Raw genomic sequence first — 18,462 nt, 5'->3', positions numbered from 1 at the left:
ATATATATATCTCTCTCTGATGGGGCTATTGACATGAAATTTTCACCAGATGTCAGTAACAACCCAAGTAATTCGCACATACAAAGAAATCAAAACATATATCTCCATAAATTAAGTGTAATAAAGTGGAATGACACCGGGAATAAGTATTGAACGCATGAAGAAAAGGAGGTGCGAGAAGGCAGAGCAAGCCAAGAAACCAGCTGGAATCTGTCAGTATTTAGAAAGCAATCCTGCCCCCTATCAGTGCAAATTAATATCTGCTGGTTTAGTCCTAACTGATGGCCTATAAAAAGGTTTCTCATTACCAAGGTGTCACACAAGAAACATCTCATGATGGGTAAAAGCGAAGAGCTCTCTCAAGACCTTCACAACCTTATTGTTGCACAACATACCGATGGCGTTGGTTACAGACGTATTTCTAAACTTCTGAATGTTCCAGTGAGCACTGTTGGGGCTGTTATCCGGAAGTGGAAAGAACATCATTTCACCATAAACCGGGCATGACCAGATGGCTCCTCGCAAAATTTCTGACAGAGGAGTCAAAAGAATAATCAGAAGAGTTGTCCAAGAGCCAAGGAGCACTTGCTGAGAGCTTCAGAAAGACCTGGAATTAGCAGGCTCAAAAGAACACAGTAAGTAATGCACTCAACCAACCACCATGGCCTCTATGCAAGACTCCATCGCTGAAGAAAAAGTATGTTGAAGCTTGTTTAAAGTTTGCCGCACAACATTTGGACACGCCTGGGAGAATATAGTCTGGTCAGATGAAACCAAAATTGAACTCTTTGGATGTCCACCATGTTTGGAGGAGAAATGGCACTGCACATCAGCCCAAAAAAACCATGCCACCAGTGACGTTTGGAGGTGGGAACATCATGGTGTTGTGGCTGTTTTTCAGCATATGGTACTGGCAGACTTCATATCATTGAAGGAAGGATGAATGGAGAAATGTACCGAGACATTCTTGATAAGAATCTGCTACCATCTACCAGGATGCTGAAGACGAAACGAGGGTGGACATTTCAGCAAGACAAATGATCAGCCAAGGCAACTCTCAGTTGGTTTCAGAGAAAGAAAATAAAGCTGCTAGAACAGCCCAGTCAATCACCCGGCTTGAATCCAATTGAAAAGCTGTGGAAAGAACTGAAGATCAGAGTTTATATAAGAGGCCCCTGGAACCTTCAAGATTTAAAGACCGTTTGTGTAGAAGAACGGGCCAAAATCACACCTGAGCAACACATGCAACTAGTTTCTCCATACAGGAGGCGTCTTGAAGCCATCATTACCAACAAAGGCTTTTCTACTAAGTATTAAATAAATTTCAGTAAGCATGTTCAATACTTATTCCCTGTGTCATTCTACTTTATTACACTTAATTTATGTTTTGGTTTCTTTGTATGTATGAATTTCTTGGGTTGTTATCGACATCTGGTGCAAATTTCATGTCAACAGCCCCATCAGAAATATATTTACTGAGAAAAATGTTGACCCGTTCAATACTTATTTTCCACGCTGTCCCATCCAGGGTGTATTCCTGAATCATGCTCTGTATTCCTGGGATAGGCTTCGGATTTATGGCCACCATGAACAGGATCAAACACTTACTGATGATGATGATGAGGCCGAATAGTAGTTCCTTTAATATCCTTCACTCATTGAGTTAATGCTATTTGTCCACACTGTCATGGATATAATTTCTTCCGTAATGTTGGAATCTTTTGATGAAAGAATATCTGAAACAAACAGAAGAATCATCTGAGATGGTCAGAGAACGAGGGCAAGCAGTAGCTGATTATTAATCTTTTGTTTCTTAACTTCTCTCACGTTCCTTTCATCTGTCTGCTTCTTTCTCCGAGGCGTCCTTCATTCCTCGGTCTCTTCTTTCACACAGGTAAGCCAGGAGGTGCACTAACTTTTGATTAAACGCAATGTTCAGACAGACAATTAATCCACCTGACAGGTTTAAAGTTTATCAACGGGAAAGCACATAAAAACACCAATTACTTCATGGAGAAGCTCGGAATTTTGAGATGATGTGCAACTTTACATACGACGTACAAGATGTGAAATGCTGGAAGATAAACCAAAAATTTTAGCATCTTTAATCACGACACTTTCACTCACTTGAAGCACAACTCTTGACTTTCCAAAACTCTTACTCGAAACTCAGGAAGTTGTCAACACGTGACACCATATCCACGTGGCTGCTCACATCGTCAACAGTCACAGAATTACTCTTTTAGCATTTGTCTCGCCTTATCTTCTTAACTACCCAATTTGGTAGCTTGCTAGCTTCCCAACTGGCTAATCAGTTATCATGCTAATTAGCTAGCAGAGAAAAGCAATGTAGGTAAGATAGCAGTGTTCATTTGGAGTACTCGGCTGCATAAAATACATTGTAGCTTGAATAAAGATCATCAAGAACCGTTTACTTTGACACAAAGACTGATATCGCAACCATGTTTATTCACCACCAGCAACAACTCACGAAGACATTTCAAAGAAGCCGTAGACCTTTTTTCAATCTAGTGACTATAATTTGCTCTGAAAAGCTCACCGTGTCAAGGAGTTCAACATTTGTTTTCCTGCTGGTATGCAGAACCAGTCGAGATTCTGAAGCTTGTGGCCAGAAAAGGGTTTAATATATTTTTTAACAAAAACAAATCAGATTCTCTATGAGCTTCTGTGACTTAAGCCTAGGTCACAACCGGACGTACGATTTTTTGGCCATGCAATTTTTGGCGTTTCCCAAATTGCTGCATTTATTTTGTTCATGGAGAAAGACACATGTTGGCCGCAAGTTTGTCTTGCAACCTGAAAAAAACGTAAGCGCCTGTAGAGTTTGTTTGACATGACAAAGAACCTCTGCGGCCAGTCTACGGCTCAAAAATCAGTACGTCACACGCGCGCCCTCCGTGCGTTTCTTGCGTTTTTTGCACGTAGACCGGCCGTAGGAGCACGTACGGCCGGTTGTGACCGAGGCTTAAAGCTGATGTTGACAATCATTGAAGCTTACAAGGGCTCATTAAACAAACTGAAGAAGAAGAAGAAACCTTTATTTGTCAGATGCACAGTTCAAGCACAGTGAAATTCATCCTCTGCATTTAACCCATCTGAAGCAGTGAACACACGCGCACACACCCAGACTACAGCGCCCGGGGAGTAGTCAGGGGTTCGGTACCTTGCTCAAGGGCACTTCAGCCCAAGGCCACCCCATATTAACCTAACTGCATGTCTTTGGACTGTGGGGGAAACCGGAGCACCCAGAGAAAACCCATGCAGACACGGGGAGAACATGCAAACTCCACACAGAAAGGCCCTCGCCGGCCGCTGGGTTTGAACCCAGAACCTTCTTGCTGTGAGGCGACCGTGCTAACCACTACACCACCGTGCCGCAAACTTGATTTAAGGTATAAAAATAACAGAACATTGCTCATGATTGTAGCCAAACATTTGCAGACACCTGACCATCTCACCCATACTCACACCAACAAAGCAAGCTCCAAGAAGACATGAAGAAGAGTGCCCTGCACAGATCCCCGACCTCAACCCTACTGAACACTTTTGGGATGAACTGGAACGCGGATTGCACCCCAAGCCTCTTTGACCGGACATCAGTACCTGATCTCACGGAATACACACAAATCCCTGCAGCCACGCTCCAAGATATAGTGGAAAGCCTTCCCAGAAGAGTGGAGTTGATTATTACAGCAAAGGGGGAATAAATCTGGAATGGGTTGTTCAGCAAGCACATATGGTCAGATGTCCACAAACGTTTGGCCATATAGTGTACAGTCAGTTTTACAGACTATATCGAGAATTCCACTCCTGCTGCCTGTTTTCCAATTGCTCAATTTGATGGGTGGTGGGCGCAACCAGTGGGCGCAACCAGTGGGCGCAACGTGCTCCACTGTACAAGGTGGTGCACCTTGTTTTGGAACATCTTGTTCTAGATGCAACTTGTTCCCGCTTACCATCTAAACACAATCAGTGGCAAGTAGGCGGGCTTACATGTGCATAGTAGCGTTCATCCGGGTCATTTATCACCCGAACAAGACCGCCTCACAGCAAATTCGATGGTCAGTTCTTCTCGAGTGCCTTTTCAAGCAATTCCCAAGCCAATCACAGTGATAACTGGACTAAAGAAGTTCTTACGCTCATCCAGTTGCGGGCAGATGCAGATACCCGGTTGGATTTGAAAAATCAGACTGTAATGAGCCGACTGTAGGGGGGCTGCCATGCCGTAGCCATCGTACCCACAATTCCCTGCTTCACTTTACGGCCCATCTTCTCCCCTTCCACTGTTACAGCATTGAACACAACAATCCTTGTACTCGATGCCATGTTCTATCTCCGCCCATTCTTCTGACTCCCTGTAATGGTATTGGATACAGAGATGATACCAGATACCAAATACAGTGACGTCACGACTGTGCTTAAAACCCGTGGCGAAATCTAAATTCTTTCTCTCTGGCGGTGGATCCCCACACGTGAAAGAGACGTCGTTGCATCTTTGCTAAAGAGGACCAAAGGACAAAGAATGAGCTATTGATACCGGACCTTTAGCCAAAGTTCAATGTATTTGATCTTCACATAGTTGTAATAATAACTGAACTGGTTAGTTACTGCAGCCCGCAGTTCCCGCTTAAAGAGAAAAGGCAACCGGATCCCTTTTCCCTTTCTCAACGTCGAGGAACTACAAACAAGATTCCTTCCAGATCATCGGATGACCGACGGGACACCGAAGATCTTCAGCTGACGAGTTGTAAAAGCAAAAGGAACAGAACTGTTTTCGCCCTGGACCTGCGCTCTGCGCTGTCTTTGGATAACAGACGGCGCACTTTCAGTCGCCAAGCAAGAGCGATCTCAAGTAAGGCTGGCATCTGGGCAATTGCTAGTCTTAGCTGTGGCTAGTTAATGCGAAGAGTGTTGTTTATTTGAATTCATTCATGGTTTAAATGTACGCATTTTGATTCACATGAAAGTCGGTCTTAGACCGCGTGTTGTATGATTTGCTTTGTTTACTATCCGTATTAAGTAGATTGTGCATGCGTTCTCTCTCTCTCTCTCTCTCTCTCTCTCTACTCCCTCTGTCGCACCACACCCCTCAACATTGGGATTTCAGGAGTAGCTAAGGGTTGAGTAGAAGTTTGGGTTTAAGGCCTAGCTGGGACTAGTTTTTAGGTTACAGATCCTTTGTTACTCTCCCTCGTGTGCCCTCATTGTTGCCCATCTCCCTTTTTAGGCGGTGCCTAGTGCAAAGGCTCGCGCACTACATTCATATACCACACCTATCTCGCCCGTGTGTGCGCACAGACTCGTTCCCTCACTCCCCTCCTCTTTGTTGTGTGCCTGCGCACGCTCTCTCCCTAGCTCCTCCACATCTCGTTAGTGCGCAGCTGCACACGCCTACACTCACACACACACTCTCACACAGACACACAAACACGTGATTTCCCTATCAGATTTTAACATCCACTCGCCCCTACACTGTAACACTTGCATATAGCCCATTACTTCTGACCACCATTAGTGCCTTAGTTATCATCATCTTCACTGCTGATTTCTCATCCTGTTTACTGCTGGTTATTATTCTACTTACTACTGACTATTGCTTTATACGCTACTGATTATTACTTGTCACCATTTTTTATTGAATTATTCCTTGGCTGCTATTGTTGCTATATCTGATCAGTATTAGTTTGCTAATTCGTGTCAGTCATTTCAATAAATGGTACCTTTTGGAGTAAACTGTGTCCTGTCTATTGCTACAACATTCACTGAGTGCCAACCTCTGCCAAACAAGTATTCTAATTGCCTTCGCCCATTTGGTTGTTATATGAATGTTATAGATCTAGAGTAAACGTATTACGTTAGCGCTACAATACTCACTAAACTATAGCAACATCACCACTAAGTTATTCCATTGACTTTAATAGTTTAGACACTTGAATTAATGATTAATGAATTTATGAGACTGATCCGATAAGCCTATTGCACCTACATGACTTCTCGCCAAATCACAGAGCGTTTAAACAGAAACAAGCAGCGAGAGGACAATAAAACAAGTTAAAAACAAGCTTCTGATCAGATTTGCACATGCTCACTTATTGTGTTCACCTGTCTAACCTCTGGTTTACCATCGATAGAGAGTGAGCGTGTAAACACGAAGGAAAGTGGGCGCAACTTGTTACTGCTGCCGTATGAAAGCAGCTTTAGAAAACACGCCGCCTTTGATAATAGTATGCGATGCTGAATACACCATGTAGACTCCTAAGGGAGGGGACACTGGGTTTGGTTGCATACAGCATCAGTTCACTGCATAATAAACTGGTAACGCAACTGTTTACAAAAGTGAGTGTTTTGAAAACTGCGCTTCAGTCAGATTTCTTTATTTGACTGGAAGATGTCATGATGATATACCGCCACCCTGTGGTTCCATACACAGCCCTGATCCATGTGGTTAGTTCGAAGTCATAAACCCTTTGACTGAACATCACACATGTGAGTACGTTCCAGGATCAACATCCCTTTTAACTAATCACTACAACGTGATGCCATTAGCAAGCAAGTATATTCTCCTGTACCGTGAGTTGGCCTAACGGTTAGCATGTCCGCCTCTCAACTGGGAGTTCTACTTGCGGTCGGATCATACCAAAGGGAAATAAAGCCAGACCGGCGGACATTTACTGGTAATTTTGGCATTTGTCCGTCTGTATTTCAAAAGCATCAAACCGGATGGCCCATGAAAAATTGTAAAGATATGGGTCTAATCTACTTTTAATTTTCTTCCAAATGTTACACTGGGTGAATACATGTCAGAACACGGCCTGTGAAACGCGGCGCGACTTTAAAAATTCATAACTCGGCCACTGATGGTCCTAACCCTGCCAAGCTTTACAGGCATGTCTCTCTCCCCAAGCCCTTTCAAACAAGACCAGGCTCAGCCCAATCTGATGTCAGGAGCAAGTGCGGCTCGTGGAAAGATTTAGCATGAGCCCTGGATCCAGCCACTCTTGCACATGGGGATTTAAAAATTCTTAACTCAGCCACTGAAGATCCCAGGCCTGCCAAAATTTACAGGCCCCGCCCTCTTCCTGAGTGGCACACTAAATAAGACAATAATAATACACTTCGTGTTCACTGTTTGTTTTTATTACATGATGCAGTTGAACTAGTGTTTTAGGGTTGACGGTATCTGATTGATCCAGTCGGTCGATTAATTGTTCAGTTTACATGAACTTGTGCAGTACAGTATTAGGTTCAGTGCCAAACTGCCAATCAGTGGTTATGATATTATTATGTGCATTTTTTTTGTTCATAATAAGGACGTCATAGTCCTATGCTTTGTAGCATGTAGATTTATATTTTAATAGTTTTTATTTTCTTCTATTTTCTAAGTTCTAGTGCAGCAGATTTTAGTCTGAATGCCAAATGTTATTCCCATGTCTATTTTTAAGTCGTTTTAAAAGTTATTTTGTTCTAAAGTTACTTGGAATCTCATGAATGTTTCATGAGTGTTGTTATAGTACCTGTATATGAGGACCGAGACGAGGTGGCCAAGTGGTTAGAGCGCTTGACTGCCAAGCAAACAGTCCCCGGTTCGAGCCTTGCCTTGGACGGTGATCTGGGGCTCACCTCCTGTCCACCCAGCAGTGAATGGGGACCTGGTGGAAACACTGGGGAAGTTAAAGGCGGCGAGGAAAGGAACTGGCCACCCTACCTCACCATGCCGACGGCCTAGACAGAGTGTGCTCTCTAACAGGCACTCCCCAACGTACGTACGAAAACGTATATGGAACTCTTTGACTTTGATATGAGGACCAGTAAGTTGTAACCAACTGGAACATCCTTGTCCCCCCTGCACTTTTTTTCTCGACATGGAACTGACCTGTGCGTGCGACTGCTTTCTTAGAACTTTAAGCAGGTTTTTCTTGAACCTTGTGATATTTTCTTGCAAATTATATTCAGTTTGTAGTGTAATTAGCAACTAATGTCGAGTGTAATTTGGCCTTTAAAGATCACAAAAATGTGCCTGGAAATAGCGGAGAAGCATCTCCAGGCATCCAAAGCCCTTCGGCTTCTGGGGCCCGAAGGTGGACCCCTGACCCCTGGCCGCATTGTTCTGGGCCCGTCATTCAGACAGACTGAAATTTGGACGGACAGACAACATTTCAGACTTGTCTATGCTGTGACAGTGAAAGACCATCATAAAAATGGTACCTACTGCCATGTGGTGAGGCGCCACAATACAGATGCAAGTAGGGAGTCAAACTCTCACGGTTACCAGAGGACCAGCACCCCGCTGTAACCCTAGTTAAGTGTCAGGTGAAAGCCCGAGGGCTATAGAAACGGAAATGGGTACCACCTAACGCGCCTTAAGGGCCTGGTTAGTACTAGGATGGGAGACTGCCTGGGAAGACCAGGTCCTGGTACGGGAGGGACTTTGACTTTGGTATCCTCCTGTGCTAATTATATTTTGGTTCAGCCGTAGGGTTGAACAATTCCCATTCTCAAGACTGTTGTGTTTAGTTGTTCGAGTGCCGCGGTTAATGGGGGTCTGTCAATCAAGCATGGCTATTAAAATATTAAGCCACACCCACACCAGCCAGTTCTCAGATCAGTTTGATTAGCATATGCAGATAGTGTGTGTGTGTGTGTGTATATCTAAAAAACATACAGACGAAGTTCTAGTGACAAGATGGACACGTTCAGTTTGTCGTTCTACATTTTAGGGCATATTTTACAGCACTCTTAAAAATCCCAAATAATTCCAGATATCCAAAGTTTCAAACCTCACATTATGAGTCGTGTAAATGCTCAAAGATCCTGTAGTGAAGCGTGAGAACAGTCACCTTATCCTGCCTTGAACTAGGTCTACAGGATGCTAAACCTGCACCCTGACCACAATACCAAAGAGTCAGGTTCAATGGTGTGGCAGTCAGAGTACATACTCGACTGTAGTGACGGGCACACCGTCACACTGCCCTCCCCTTTGGGAGGTGCACCTGTGCGCTTCATGCACACAGACATTCCTCATGTATCCCCCAGCTGTACTTCTCCCATTCCAGGGTGCCCCACACACTCATGCTTTACCCATCTCTTGGGGTGGCCTCACACAGGGGCCACCTATCCTGGGGGTCCCTCATACAGCTCACACACAGGGCACACCTCCAATGGCCTCCCGGCAAGCCATCCCACTTCCGACACCATCTGTAGCGAAGCGAGAGAACTTGAACCCAGGTCTACAGGGTGCCAAACCTGCACCCTGACCACAACACCAAAGAGCCAGGCTCGTTGGTATGGCAGTCAGAGCACATACTCAACTGTAGTGACGGGCACTCCGTCACAGATCCATTATGGTAAAGTTTCTTAGGAAATCCGAGTGACCGGTTTCCCTCTTGGTCAGTGGATTCTTGGTACCAAACTGTTATTGGTCACCATGGGGCGGAGCTCAAGTGTGGCATTTTTGACTTACAGGAAGGTGCACTGCTATAAACTTTTCGCACTGAGCAGCAGGTCTATGTTTTGGTATACGTACGAGTCGCATTGCACACGACACACACACACACGACACACACGACACACACACACACACACACACACACACTTCAATCTGAACTAATGATTTTTGCTAATCTCTGTTTTTTCTTCAACAGCCAAGATGGCGATGCAAGACTTACTCAAAGCTGATGACATCAAGACGGCCCTGGACACATTCAAAGGTTTCTACTGAGCATATCTGAACAAGCGAAGTGTGTCAACAGAAATAATGCTACTTTTAAAATGGGTTGTGCATTTATGATTAGGAGGAGATACAAATTCAGATCGATTCAGCCGAATTCATGGAGTTGTGCGATGATGTGATGAGTCAAAATGGTGGAACTTGGTGCATGGCGCAGTTTCGCCATTACGTGTCTGAGGGAAACGTTGATATTTCTGACACTTTAGTCTGCCACTGTCAGTGTGCCTCGATGTCTAAATGAAAAACACGATAGCTACTTGCAAGCTAGCTAAAATCATCAATCTAGCCAAGAAGAGAGACTGAAGAAGCCTATAGTATCCGGTTTTCTGGTAACACCATTGGCAAGACTTTAACGATGTGACAGTATCGTGTGTTTAACATTGTCACTTTGAGTTGTATGAAGTTTTTTGTTGGGAAAATGCCCAATTCTGTGTTGTTCTTGTCTAGATGCTGACTCCTTTGACCATAAGAAGTTCTTCGAGCTGGTTGGTCTGAAGGCCATGTCTGCAGAGAATGTGAAGAGGGTTTTCAGAGTCCTGGATGTTGATGCCAGTGGCTTCATTGAGGAAGACGAGCTCAAGTGAGACACACAACAAGAAAACACACACACGTAGAGAATCTCACACACACAGATTACTCAGTGCTGTGGTTGTGTGCGTCAGGTTTGTTCTGAAAGGCTTTTCCAAAGATGGCAGAGATCTGACTGATAACGAGACCAAAGCCTTCCTTGCTGCAGCCGACAAGGATGGAGACGGAAAGATCGGCATCGATGGTGAGAGACAGACAGACCAGGAGAGGTAGACACAGACAGACAATACCAGACACAGACACTTTTAAAGAGACAAAGGCAGACAGGAAAGGACAATAAGAAACGTACAATACAGACAGACAGGAAGTCCGTCTCGCAGCAAAAATAAGTGAAATATGAAAAAAAACTTCTCATATTTTCATCACTTTGTCTCGATCTGTTCTCTTTCAGAGTTTGAAGCCATTGTGCACGAGTGAACAGGAAAACACCTGGCAACCCCAAACACGTCCTCCTGTCCTGCTGTCCCCGTCTTTATTTAAACCTTTTTTTTTTTTTATACAGAAAACACCCACATCACCTGCCGGGAATCCTGCTTTCTGTTTTTCACACCTCCCTTCCCTTCCCATCTCTCTCTCCTGTTCTTACTCTCCTTTTCTTTGTTTCTCGCCCTCCCCTTCCCCACCCCACCCCCTCCTCGTCCCCTTGGATAGAGCCGGTAAAACAGTGATGCGCAAAAAAAAAAATTTAAAGACAACAAAGTGTGACGACAAAGCTGTGATAAAAGAAAACTTGAGAGAGAAATAAAATGAAGTCTTGCCTTGAACACAAAACGTGCTGACTTGTTATTTTTCATATTTTGCACAAGCAAATAGATCCAGTAAAGAAATCCGTTGCTTTTGCCACTTCGTTTGCATCTTGCGAAAATTTCCTGTTTAAAGGACATGGGACATGGATTTTTTTCTGGGTATAATTATGTATAAAGGACATAAGAAATGCCATCTAAATCACTGCAGGGCGTCAAAAATGTGAAAATCATCACATTATTCTACTCTTTTTATACATCAGCATAAAACAATGATTCGTTAATTAGCTAGGTGGTCACGTGACCCGTGACGTCACAAAAACTTTCCAAGGAGCCAGCGCTTGGGAATCTAATGTAAACAGGTTACCGAAATGGACACCATCGACAGTGACATTCCCGATGTTTCACAGAGATGTGAAGTTAGACCCTATCAATTCGAACCGATAGCTGGAAATTCACATGAACATGGATCTTGTCTTTACTCTGACGGGTCAGATGATTCTGAGAGTGAGAGTTCATTCAGCCCTCATGAAACTGAAAGCGGTCGGCTCGATAACACTTCCTGGTAAGTTAAAAACAGTTCTGCTCAAAGGCTAATGATCTGTTGAAAGAAGTATTATTTTTGTATCATACATTGAAAGTTCATCATAGATCTAGCTAAAGTCTGTTGCAAGCTAGGTTTTTTTTTGCTGATATTTTTCAAGATTGAGATACAATGCTTCCAGAGTCCGAGATGAAAACATTCAAAATGGCAAAACGCCATCACACAGCCAACAACACTACGCCGTTTGGCGAAAGAGATGAAAATTAAGAAAAGTTAAACAAACTTACCAACATAACATTTATTTAAATGTCCATTAATGTTACAGGATTTCTTGACTGTCTCTACAGTTGTAGGAATGTTAGGCCCTGTATATTATGGCGCTATCACTGCCTCCATGAACCCGGCTATACGGCCTCTTAAATTTGGCTTGGCAATTAATATCGCTCAGTACCTGAGTATTAGGGTGTTTTCACACCTGGTCCCCTTTAAAGGAACCAGACTCAGTCCTCTTTAAGTGGACCAAAAAGTGGACCAACAGAAAAAGAACTCAGTTCTTTTTGTGTTCACACTGTGAATTTATTACAAAGAGGACTGGGTTCTCTTTCTGGTCCAGTTAAGCTTTGATGGGGCCTCAGTCCTCTTTCTGTTCACACCAGGTCCTCTAGAGCCCTCAGACCCCCAGTGCATGGAATTCTGGGTAATATTCTCTTGAATCAAAATGTCTGCTGCCATGCTTGCCCTGCTGTATTCTTTGATCAAAATACTGCGGATTAAGGAAAATAAAATTTTATATATATATATATATATATATATATATATATATATAATTTTTTTAAAGATTTTTTTGGGGCTTTTTTCACCTTTATTGTATAGGACAGTGTAGAGACAGGAAATGAGCAGGAGAGAGACGGGGAGGGATCGGGAAATTACCTTGGGTCGGAATATATATATATATACACACACATACATACACAGGGTGTCTCAAAAAAATGTACTCACACTTTGAATGACGAGAAAACCTTTATTTATGAACATAGAGTGAAATGGAATAGCTTCGAATACAGAAGACAAATGTAATTGAAGAATCATGTTCGCAAATGTTCAAATTGATGACCATTATTGTCCAGACAACGCTGATAACGCGCACCATGGGATTCGCAAACGTTAGTGTGAGTACATTTTTTTGAGACACCCTCTATATATATATATATATATATATATATATATATGGTTTATATACAGTGGTGCTTGAAAGTTTGTGAACCCTTTAGAATTTTCTATATTTCTGCATAAATATGACCTAAAACATCATCAGATTTCCACACAAGTCCTAAAAGTAGATAAAGAGAACCCAGTTAAACAAATGAGACAAAAATATTATACTTGGCCATTTATTTATTGAGGAAAATGATCCAATATTACATATCTGTGAGTGGCAAAAGTATGTGAACCTTTGCTTTCAGTATCTGGTGTGACCCCCTTGTGCAGCAATAACTGCAACAAAACGTTTCCGGTAACTGTTGATCAGTCCTGCACACCGGCTTGGAGGAATTTTAGCCCATTCCTCCGTACAGAACAGCTTCAACTCTGGGATGTTGGTGGGTTTCCTCACATGAACTGCTCACTTCAGGTCCTTCCACAACATTTCGATTGGATTAAGGTCAGGACTTTGACTTGGCCATTCCAAAACATTAACTTTATTCTTCTTTAACCGTTCTTTGATAGAACGACTTGTGTGCTTAGGGTCGTTGTCTTGCTGCATGACCCACTTTCTCCTGAGAATCAGTTCATGGACAGATGTCCTGACATTTTCCTTTAGAATTCTCTGGTATAATTCAGAATTCATTGTTCCATCAATGATGGCAAGCCATCCTGGCCCAGATGCAGCAAAACAGGCCCAAACCATGATACTACCACCACCATGTTTCACAGATGGGATAAGGTTCTTATGCTGGAATGCAGTGTTTTCCTTTCTCCAAACACAACGCTTCTCATTTAAACCAGAATGTTCTATTTTGATCTCATCCATCCACAAAACATTTTTCCAATAGCCTTCTGGCTTGTGCACATGATCTTTAGCAAACTGCAGACGAGCAGCAATGTTCTTTTTGGAGAGCAGTGGCTTTCTCCTTGCAACCCTGCCATGCACACCATTGTTGTTCAGTGTTCTCCTGATGATGGACTCATGAACATTAACATTAGCCAATGTGAGAGAGGCCTTCAGTTGCTTAGAAGTTACCCTGGGGTCCTTTGTGACCTCGCCAACTATTACATGCCTTGCTCTTGGAGTGATCTTTGTTGGTTGACCACTCCTGGGGAGGGTAACAATGGTCTTGAATTTCCTCCATTTGTACACAATCTGTCTGACTGTGGATTGGTGGAGTCCAAACTCTTTAGAGATGGTTTTGTAACCTTTTTCAGCCTGATGAGCATCAGCAACACTTTTTCTGAGATCCTCAGAAATCTCCTTTGTTCGTGCCATGATACACTTCCACAAACATGTGTTGTGAAGATCAGACTTTGATAGATCCCTGTTCTTTAAATAAAACAGGGTGCCCACTCACACCTGATTGTCGTCCCATTGATTGAAAACACCTGACTCTAATTTCACCTTCAAATTAACTGCTAATCCTAGAGGTTCACATACTTTTGCCACTCACAGATATGTAATATTGGATCATTTTCCTCAATAAATAAATGACCAAGTATAATATTTTTGTCTCATTTGTTTAACTGGGTTCTCTTTATCTACTTTAAGGACTTGTGTGAAAATCTGATGATGTTTTAGATCATATTTATGCAGAAATGTAGAAAATTCTAAAGGGTTCACAAACTTTCAAGCACCACTGTGTGTGTGTATATATATATATATATATATATATATATATATATATATATATATATATATATAAATAAAATAGTTTTATGGTGCGATTTGTCAAAAAAACAGAAAGGGGGATGTTTTTTTTTTTTAATCATTAAACATCACAAAATTAAGGTAACAATAGGCTAACAGCTCAATAACATCCGATGATATCAAATGAATAACACTAAATGAAAACGAAGACTAAACCAGAGATAGTAAATTCATCTTCCTATCTCTCTGACTAAATACACGAACACTAACACACAACAAAGTTCGCATTGCTTGTCGCGTTGCTGTGATGTTTCTCTCCCTCCGGATTAAATGGACAGCGACTCGAAAATCACTAAAATACATGAATACTAAATGAACAGTTTGGTCTGATGGTGCAGTTCATGTGGCCTTTTCTGCTTTCCTGTCTGTGTGCTATCCGCCGCGTTTCGCCCTTCTTTAATCCACATTTCTGCGAATTTCTCAGCAGGGAAGGAACGCACGTCTGGCCCATTGACAGCGAGGAAAAGAAGGCTGTCAGTGTGGATACATTCATTCTGTTGCGCTCATCAATAAGGATGTGATTCATGGCGCTAAATCCATGTTCTCACACTGATTATTATCTACAATGTATCTATTTGCTGGGGACGTTCGTGAACATCAAAGCTGCCACTTCGGGTCATTTTGAAAGTGAGTGCAATGTAGACCATAGAAAACTGTTTCACAACATGCCTGTCATGTCAACTTTTTTTTTGGTTTGTTTGTTTTATTGATGGGGTTGTCCCCAAGGATTTTTTTTCAGCAGAGATAAAAACCAGAGGGGGGGATGATCCCCACCATCCCCCCCAGCAAATCGCACCCAGTATATATATATATATATATTAATTATTGTGGCCGACTCATCAGTCAGTAAGTTCAGAGAACTGTAAAGCGGCTGCGGTAAGCTCCAAAAGGAAGTTGAGTTTCCCTGCTACAGTCACGTGACCAACTACGGCAAACGAAAAAGGTTAAACTACAGTGAAGGCGAAGTGAACCCGGTGCGCTTTTTGTTCACAATGCGCAGATTAGGCGAACCGTACCGTTGATTTTTAGCGAACCGTACTGAGACCACCTCCTGAGGTGGTCTCAGTTCGGTTCGCTTTAAAGGGGTCTGGGTACGGTTGGAGTGTTCACATATGCGCAAAAAATGCTGAGTCATCGATCTGAGTTCGGTTAGATGGCTGAAAGGGACCAAGTGTGAAAACACCCTTAATGTTGAAAGAATCCTCTGTGAAATGGTCTGAACACAGTTTGTGGGAAACAGTAGGTGCAAAGTTTTTTCTACGGCAGTAGTGAGCCCACACTTTCCTCAGCTTCGGGTCCTTGGGGAATGCAAAAAAACTTACTCCAGGGCATTTCCCATTGGAATTATTGCAACCATAAGCAGCACAATACACCATGATGTCCAATGTACGTTAAAGACTATAAAAACAATTTTCTTGTCATCCACTTCTCCATTCATCTACCCGCTTGTGCTGTGCCCGAAAGTTTTTGTGACGTATGATCACGTGACAGCGGCTCTTCCGGTTGTAAAATATGCATATCGGAGCTCGAGCAGAAATGCCATATAATCATCACGAATATAACGATTTTGCTGAATTTAATAGATGATTTTGTATTTGTTGATGCAATTAATTCATATTTTTAATGGAAAGAAACTGATATAGCGTGCATTTATGTTTCATGTCCCATATCCTTTAAGCTCTTCTGCTTGGCTTGGCTAGCAAGTTACCATAAATGCGAACTACATGTCTTTAAAAATGCCTCATAATTCCACACCAGCATCGGTCTCAAGCCTGGACGTATCGGTCTCAAGCCTGGACGTGTGGCCTCAAATTTAAGAGCAGGGCCGAATGTTAGAAATGATATTTATATGATAAGTGAGTGATTGACCGCTAACCTAAGGATGACCTGGCTAATCTAGTGACTAAAACTGAACCGAGCAAGTAAAAGCTAATTTAAATGAAACGCAACATTATCTAGCTAACAACAGCTAGCCTCGCAGGTCACGGCTAATCTAGGGAGCAAAGCTAACTCACAAAGAGCAAAACCAAACTGAAGCTAGCTTAGTGAAGAAAAGCTGATTAGCAAGCAAGAATTAGCTTCACAAGTAGAACGCGCTGTCGGGTCGAGTATTCCTGATTCTCACGTCGTGTTTTGACCCAGATCCTGCATCAGACCCAGGTAGGAGGCGTGGCCTACATTTTGGAGGTGGAAGTGATTTATATCACATCATAAAACAGTTCTCTGGCTGATTTGAGATAAAAGGAATGTCGACAAACTTATAAAAACACCATCAAATGTAACGTTTAGCACAAGTTAGCGATTCTCTCGTATTTTTAGCCATACCAGGACACCAAGCATATCATAAGATATAAGAACATATACACTACATTTTCATGTTGTGATGTATTTATTGTATGAGATTGATAACGCTAACAGCGTGAAAGCGAAGACCCGCCTCCGTACTCGCTCTCTGAAGGGAGGGTTTTGGAATCGCGGTGCCTCAACGTGTTCAGAGGAGAACACTCAGCACATAATCTACACTCTCCCACAGTAGAAATACCAAACACTCTTAACTAAACAGACAAAACACACACTCGTAACCGAGTCGGTCACTGATTAAACAAAACAGACGCTAAAGTCAGAGAAAAGCAAAAACCTGTGACGTCTTTGTCACAACCCCTGAAAAAGCACTGAGTGACTTTCCACTGTCTACATTTACTTCATCAAAACGTCTCCGCAATGACTGTACAGGGGGCGTGGCTAGTCTTGTTTCCCCACCACCACCACCAATTACAAGAATGATGCTGCTGATCCCTCCCACATAGCTTTTATCATCGGTATGCATTCAAATCTCACTAGCTAGCAACAGCTACTGTATCTTAGAGAGTAATAGCTAATCCAGCAGCAAATAAAAGCTAGCCTAGCAGGTCTAATTTAACAAATAGAACATAATCCAGCTAACGACGGCCAACCTGACAATTTAAGGCTGACACAGGGAGGAAAAGTTAACCTCGGCAAGCTAGCAAAAGCTACGCCATCGAATAAAAAGGTAATCAAAGTCAAATTAACAAGCGAGTGAAGGTAACTTAGCGAAGGAATGCTAGCTATCCAACCTACTTTGCTAACTATATTTTGTAGGGCTGAACGATCCTCGTTAGAATATTAGACCACGCCCATGCAAGATCGTTTTGATCAACATATTCACATGAATATTCAAGAAAAAAAAAAAAGTGCTGAGGAATTTCCAGTGTCAGGTTGGACACGTCCATTTAAGTTTGTTGGATCAGTGTGGAATTTCCGGAATGACGGCACATTTTAGGAAATAAAACTGGAAGAACAATCCCAAGTCTAATTTTTTCTGGCTCATCTCGTGCCGAATGCTGAAATTTGTGTTGCTCCGAAGACGAAGCAGATCGTGTCGTGGTTGGTGGCGTCCCGAAACCAATCAGAGGGACCCAGAGGGTTTCGCCTGCTGCTATTGGTCAGTGGATTCTCGGTGCCGATCTGTCATTGGTCACCGTGGGGCGGAGCTTCACCGTGGCAAAAGGATTCGATCCCCTGTAGCACAATGAGACAAAACAAGCCCTCAGTGAAACCCAAACTACAGCGAGGGAAAATAAATAATTATAAAAAACAGTAGCAATGTTTTCACTTGTTTGGTTTGAGAAGGACTCGGAAAGAGTCGACTGACTGATGACAAGCATTTTAGAGTAAAATGGTCAGCATGGGTGAGCAATTAAGCACTCGAGCACCCCCTTTTGTCTGCCTGAGCCGTCTTGTATTACCTTTACATGCAATGAAACAGCTCAGAGAAAACGCAGGCACGGGAGTTAGCGGAGAATAAAGGGTCAGTTCTTCACTCAAAAAGTGTTCATAAAAGTAAAAAAAATCTGAATCAGCCACTGAAAAACTGCTACCAGCTGAGCACTGGACAGCAGAC

The 18,462-nt window shown here is 42.7% G+C and overlaps 2 protein-coding genes across 7 annotated transcripts in view; one reads left to right on the top strand and one right to left on the bottom strand.

Moving 5' to 3' along the window:
• pvalb7 (parvalbumin 7) overlaps positions 1-11,087 on the top strand; it is an 85,912-nt gene extending 74,825 nt beyond the window's left edge. Inside the window, exons 2-5 of one of the 2 annotated variants that reach the window (XM_060911724.1) lie at positions 9,663-9,728; positions 10,196-10,328; positions 10,411-10,545; positions 10,728-11,087. In XM_060911724.1, the coding sequence (XP_060767707.1) occupies positions 9,668-9,728; positions 10,196-10,328; positions 10,411-10,545; positions 10,728-10,734 (336 nt within the window). In that variant the 5' untranslated portion in view covers positions 9,663-9,667 and the 3' untranslated portion in view covers positions 10,735-11,087. The remainder of the gene's footprint in view (positions 1-9,662; positions 9,729-10,195; positions 10,329-10,410; positions 10,546-10,727) is intronic. The other variant, XM_060911726.1, reaches the window with a different exon arrangement.
• Positions 11,088-16,910: 5,823 nt separating this feature from the next.
• baiap2l2b (BAR/IMD domain containing adaptor protein 2 like 2b) overlaps positions 16,911-18,462 on the bottom strand; it is a 10,833-nt gene continuing 9,281 nt past the window's right edge. For all 5 annotated transcript variants that reach the window (XM_060911253.1, XM_060911250.1, XM_060911252.1 and 2 more), the window contains one exon: positions 16,911-18,080. In XM_060911253.1, coding sequence (XP_060767236.1) covers positions 18,030-18,080 — 51 coding nt within the window. In that variant the 3' untranslated portion in view covers positions 16,911-18,029. The remainder of the gene's footprint in view (positions 18,081-18,462) is intronic.

Source organism: Neoarius graeffei, chromosome 27 (genome assembly GCF_027579695.1).
Source record: "Neoarius graeffei isolate fNeoGra1 chromosome 27, fNeoGra1.pri, whole genome shotgun sequence".
NCBI lineage: Eukaryota > Metazoa > Chordata > Actinopteri > Siluriformes > Ariidae > Neoarius > Neoarius graeffei.
This window is presented reverse-complemented; position numbering and strand designations above follow the sequence as displayed.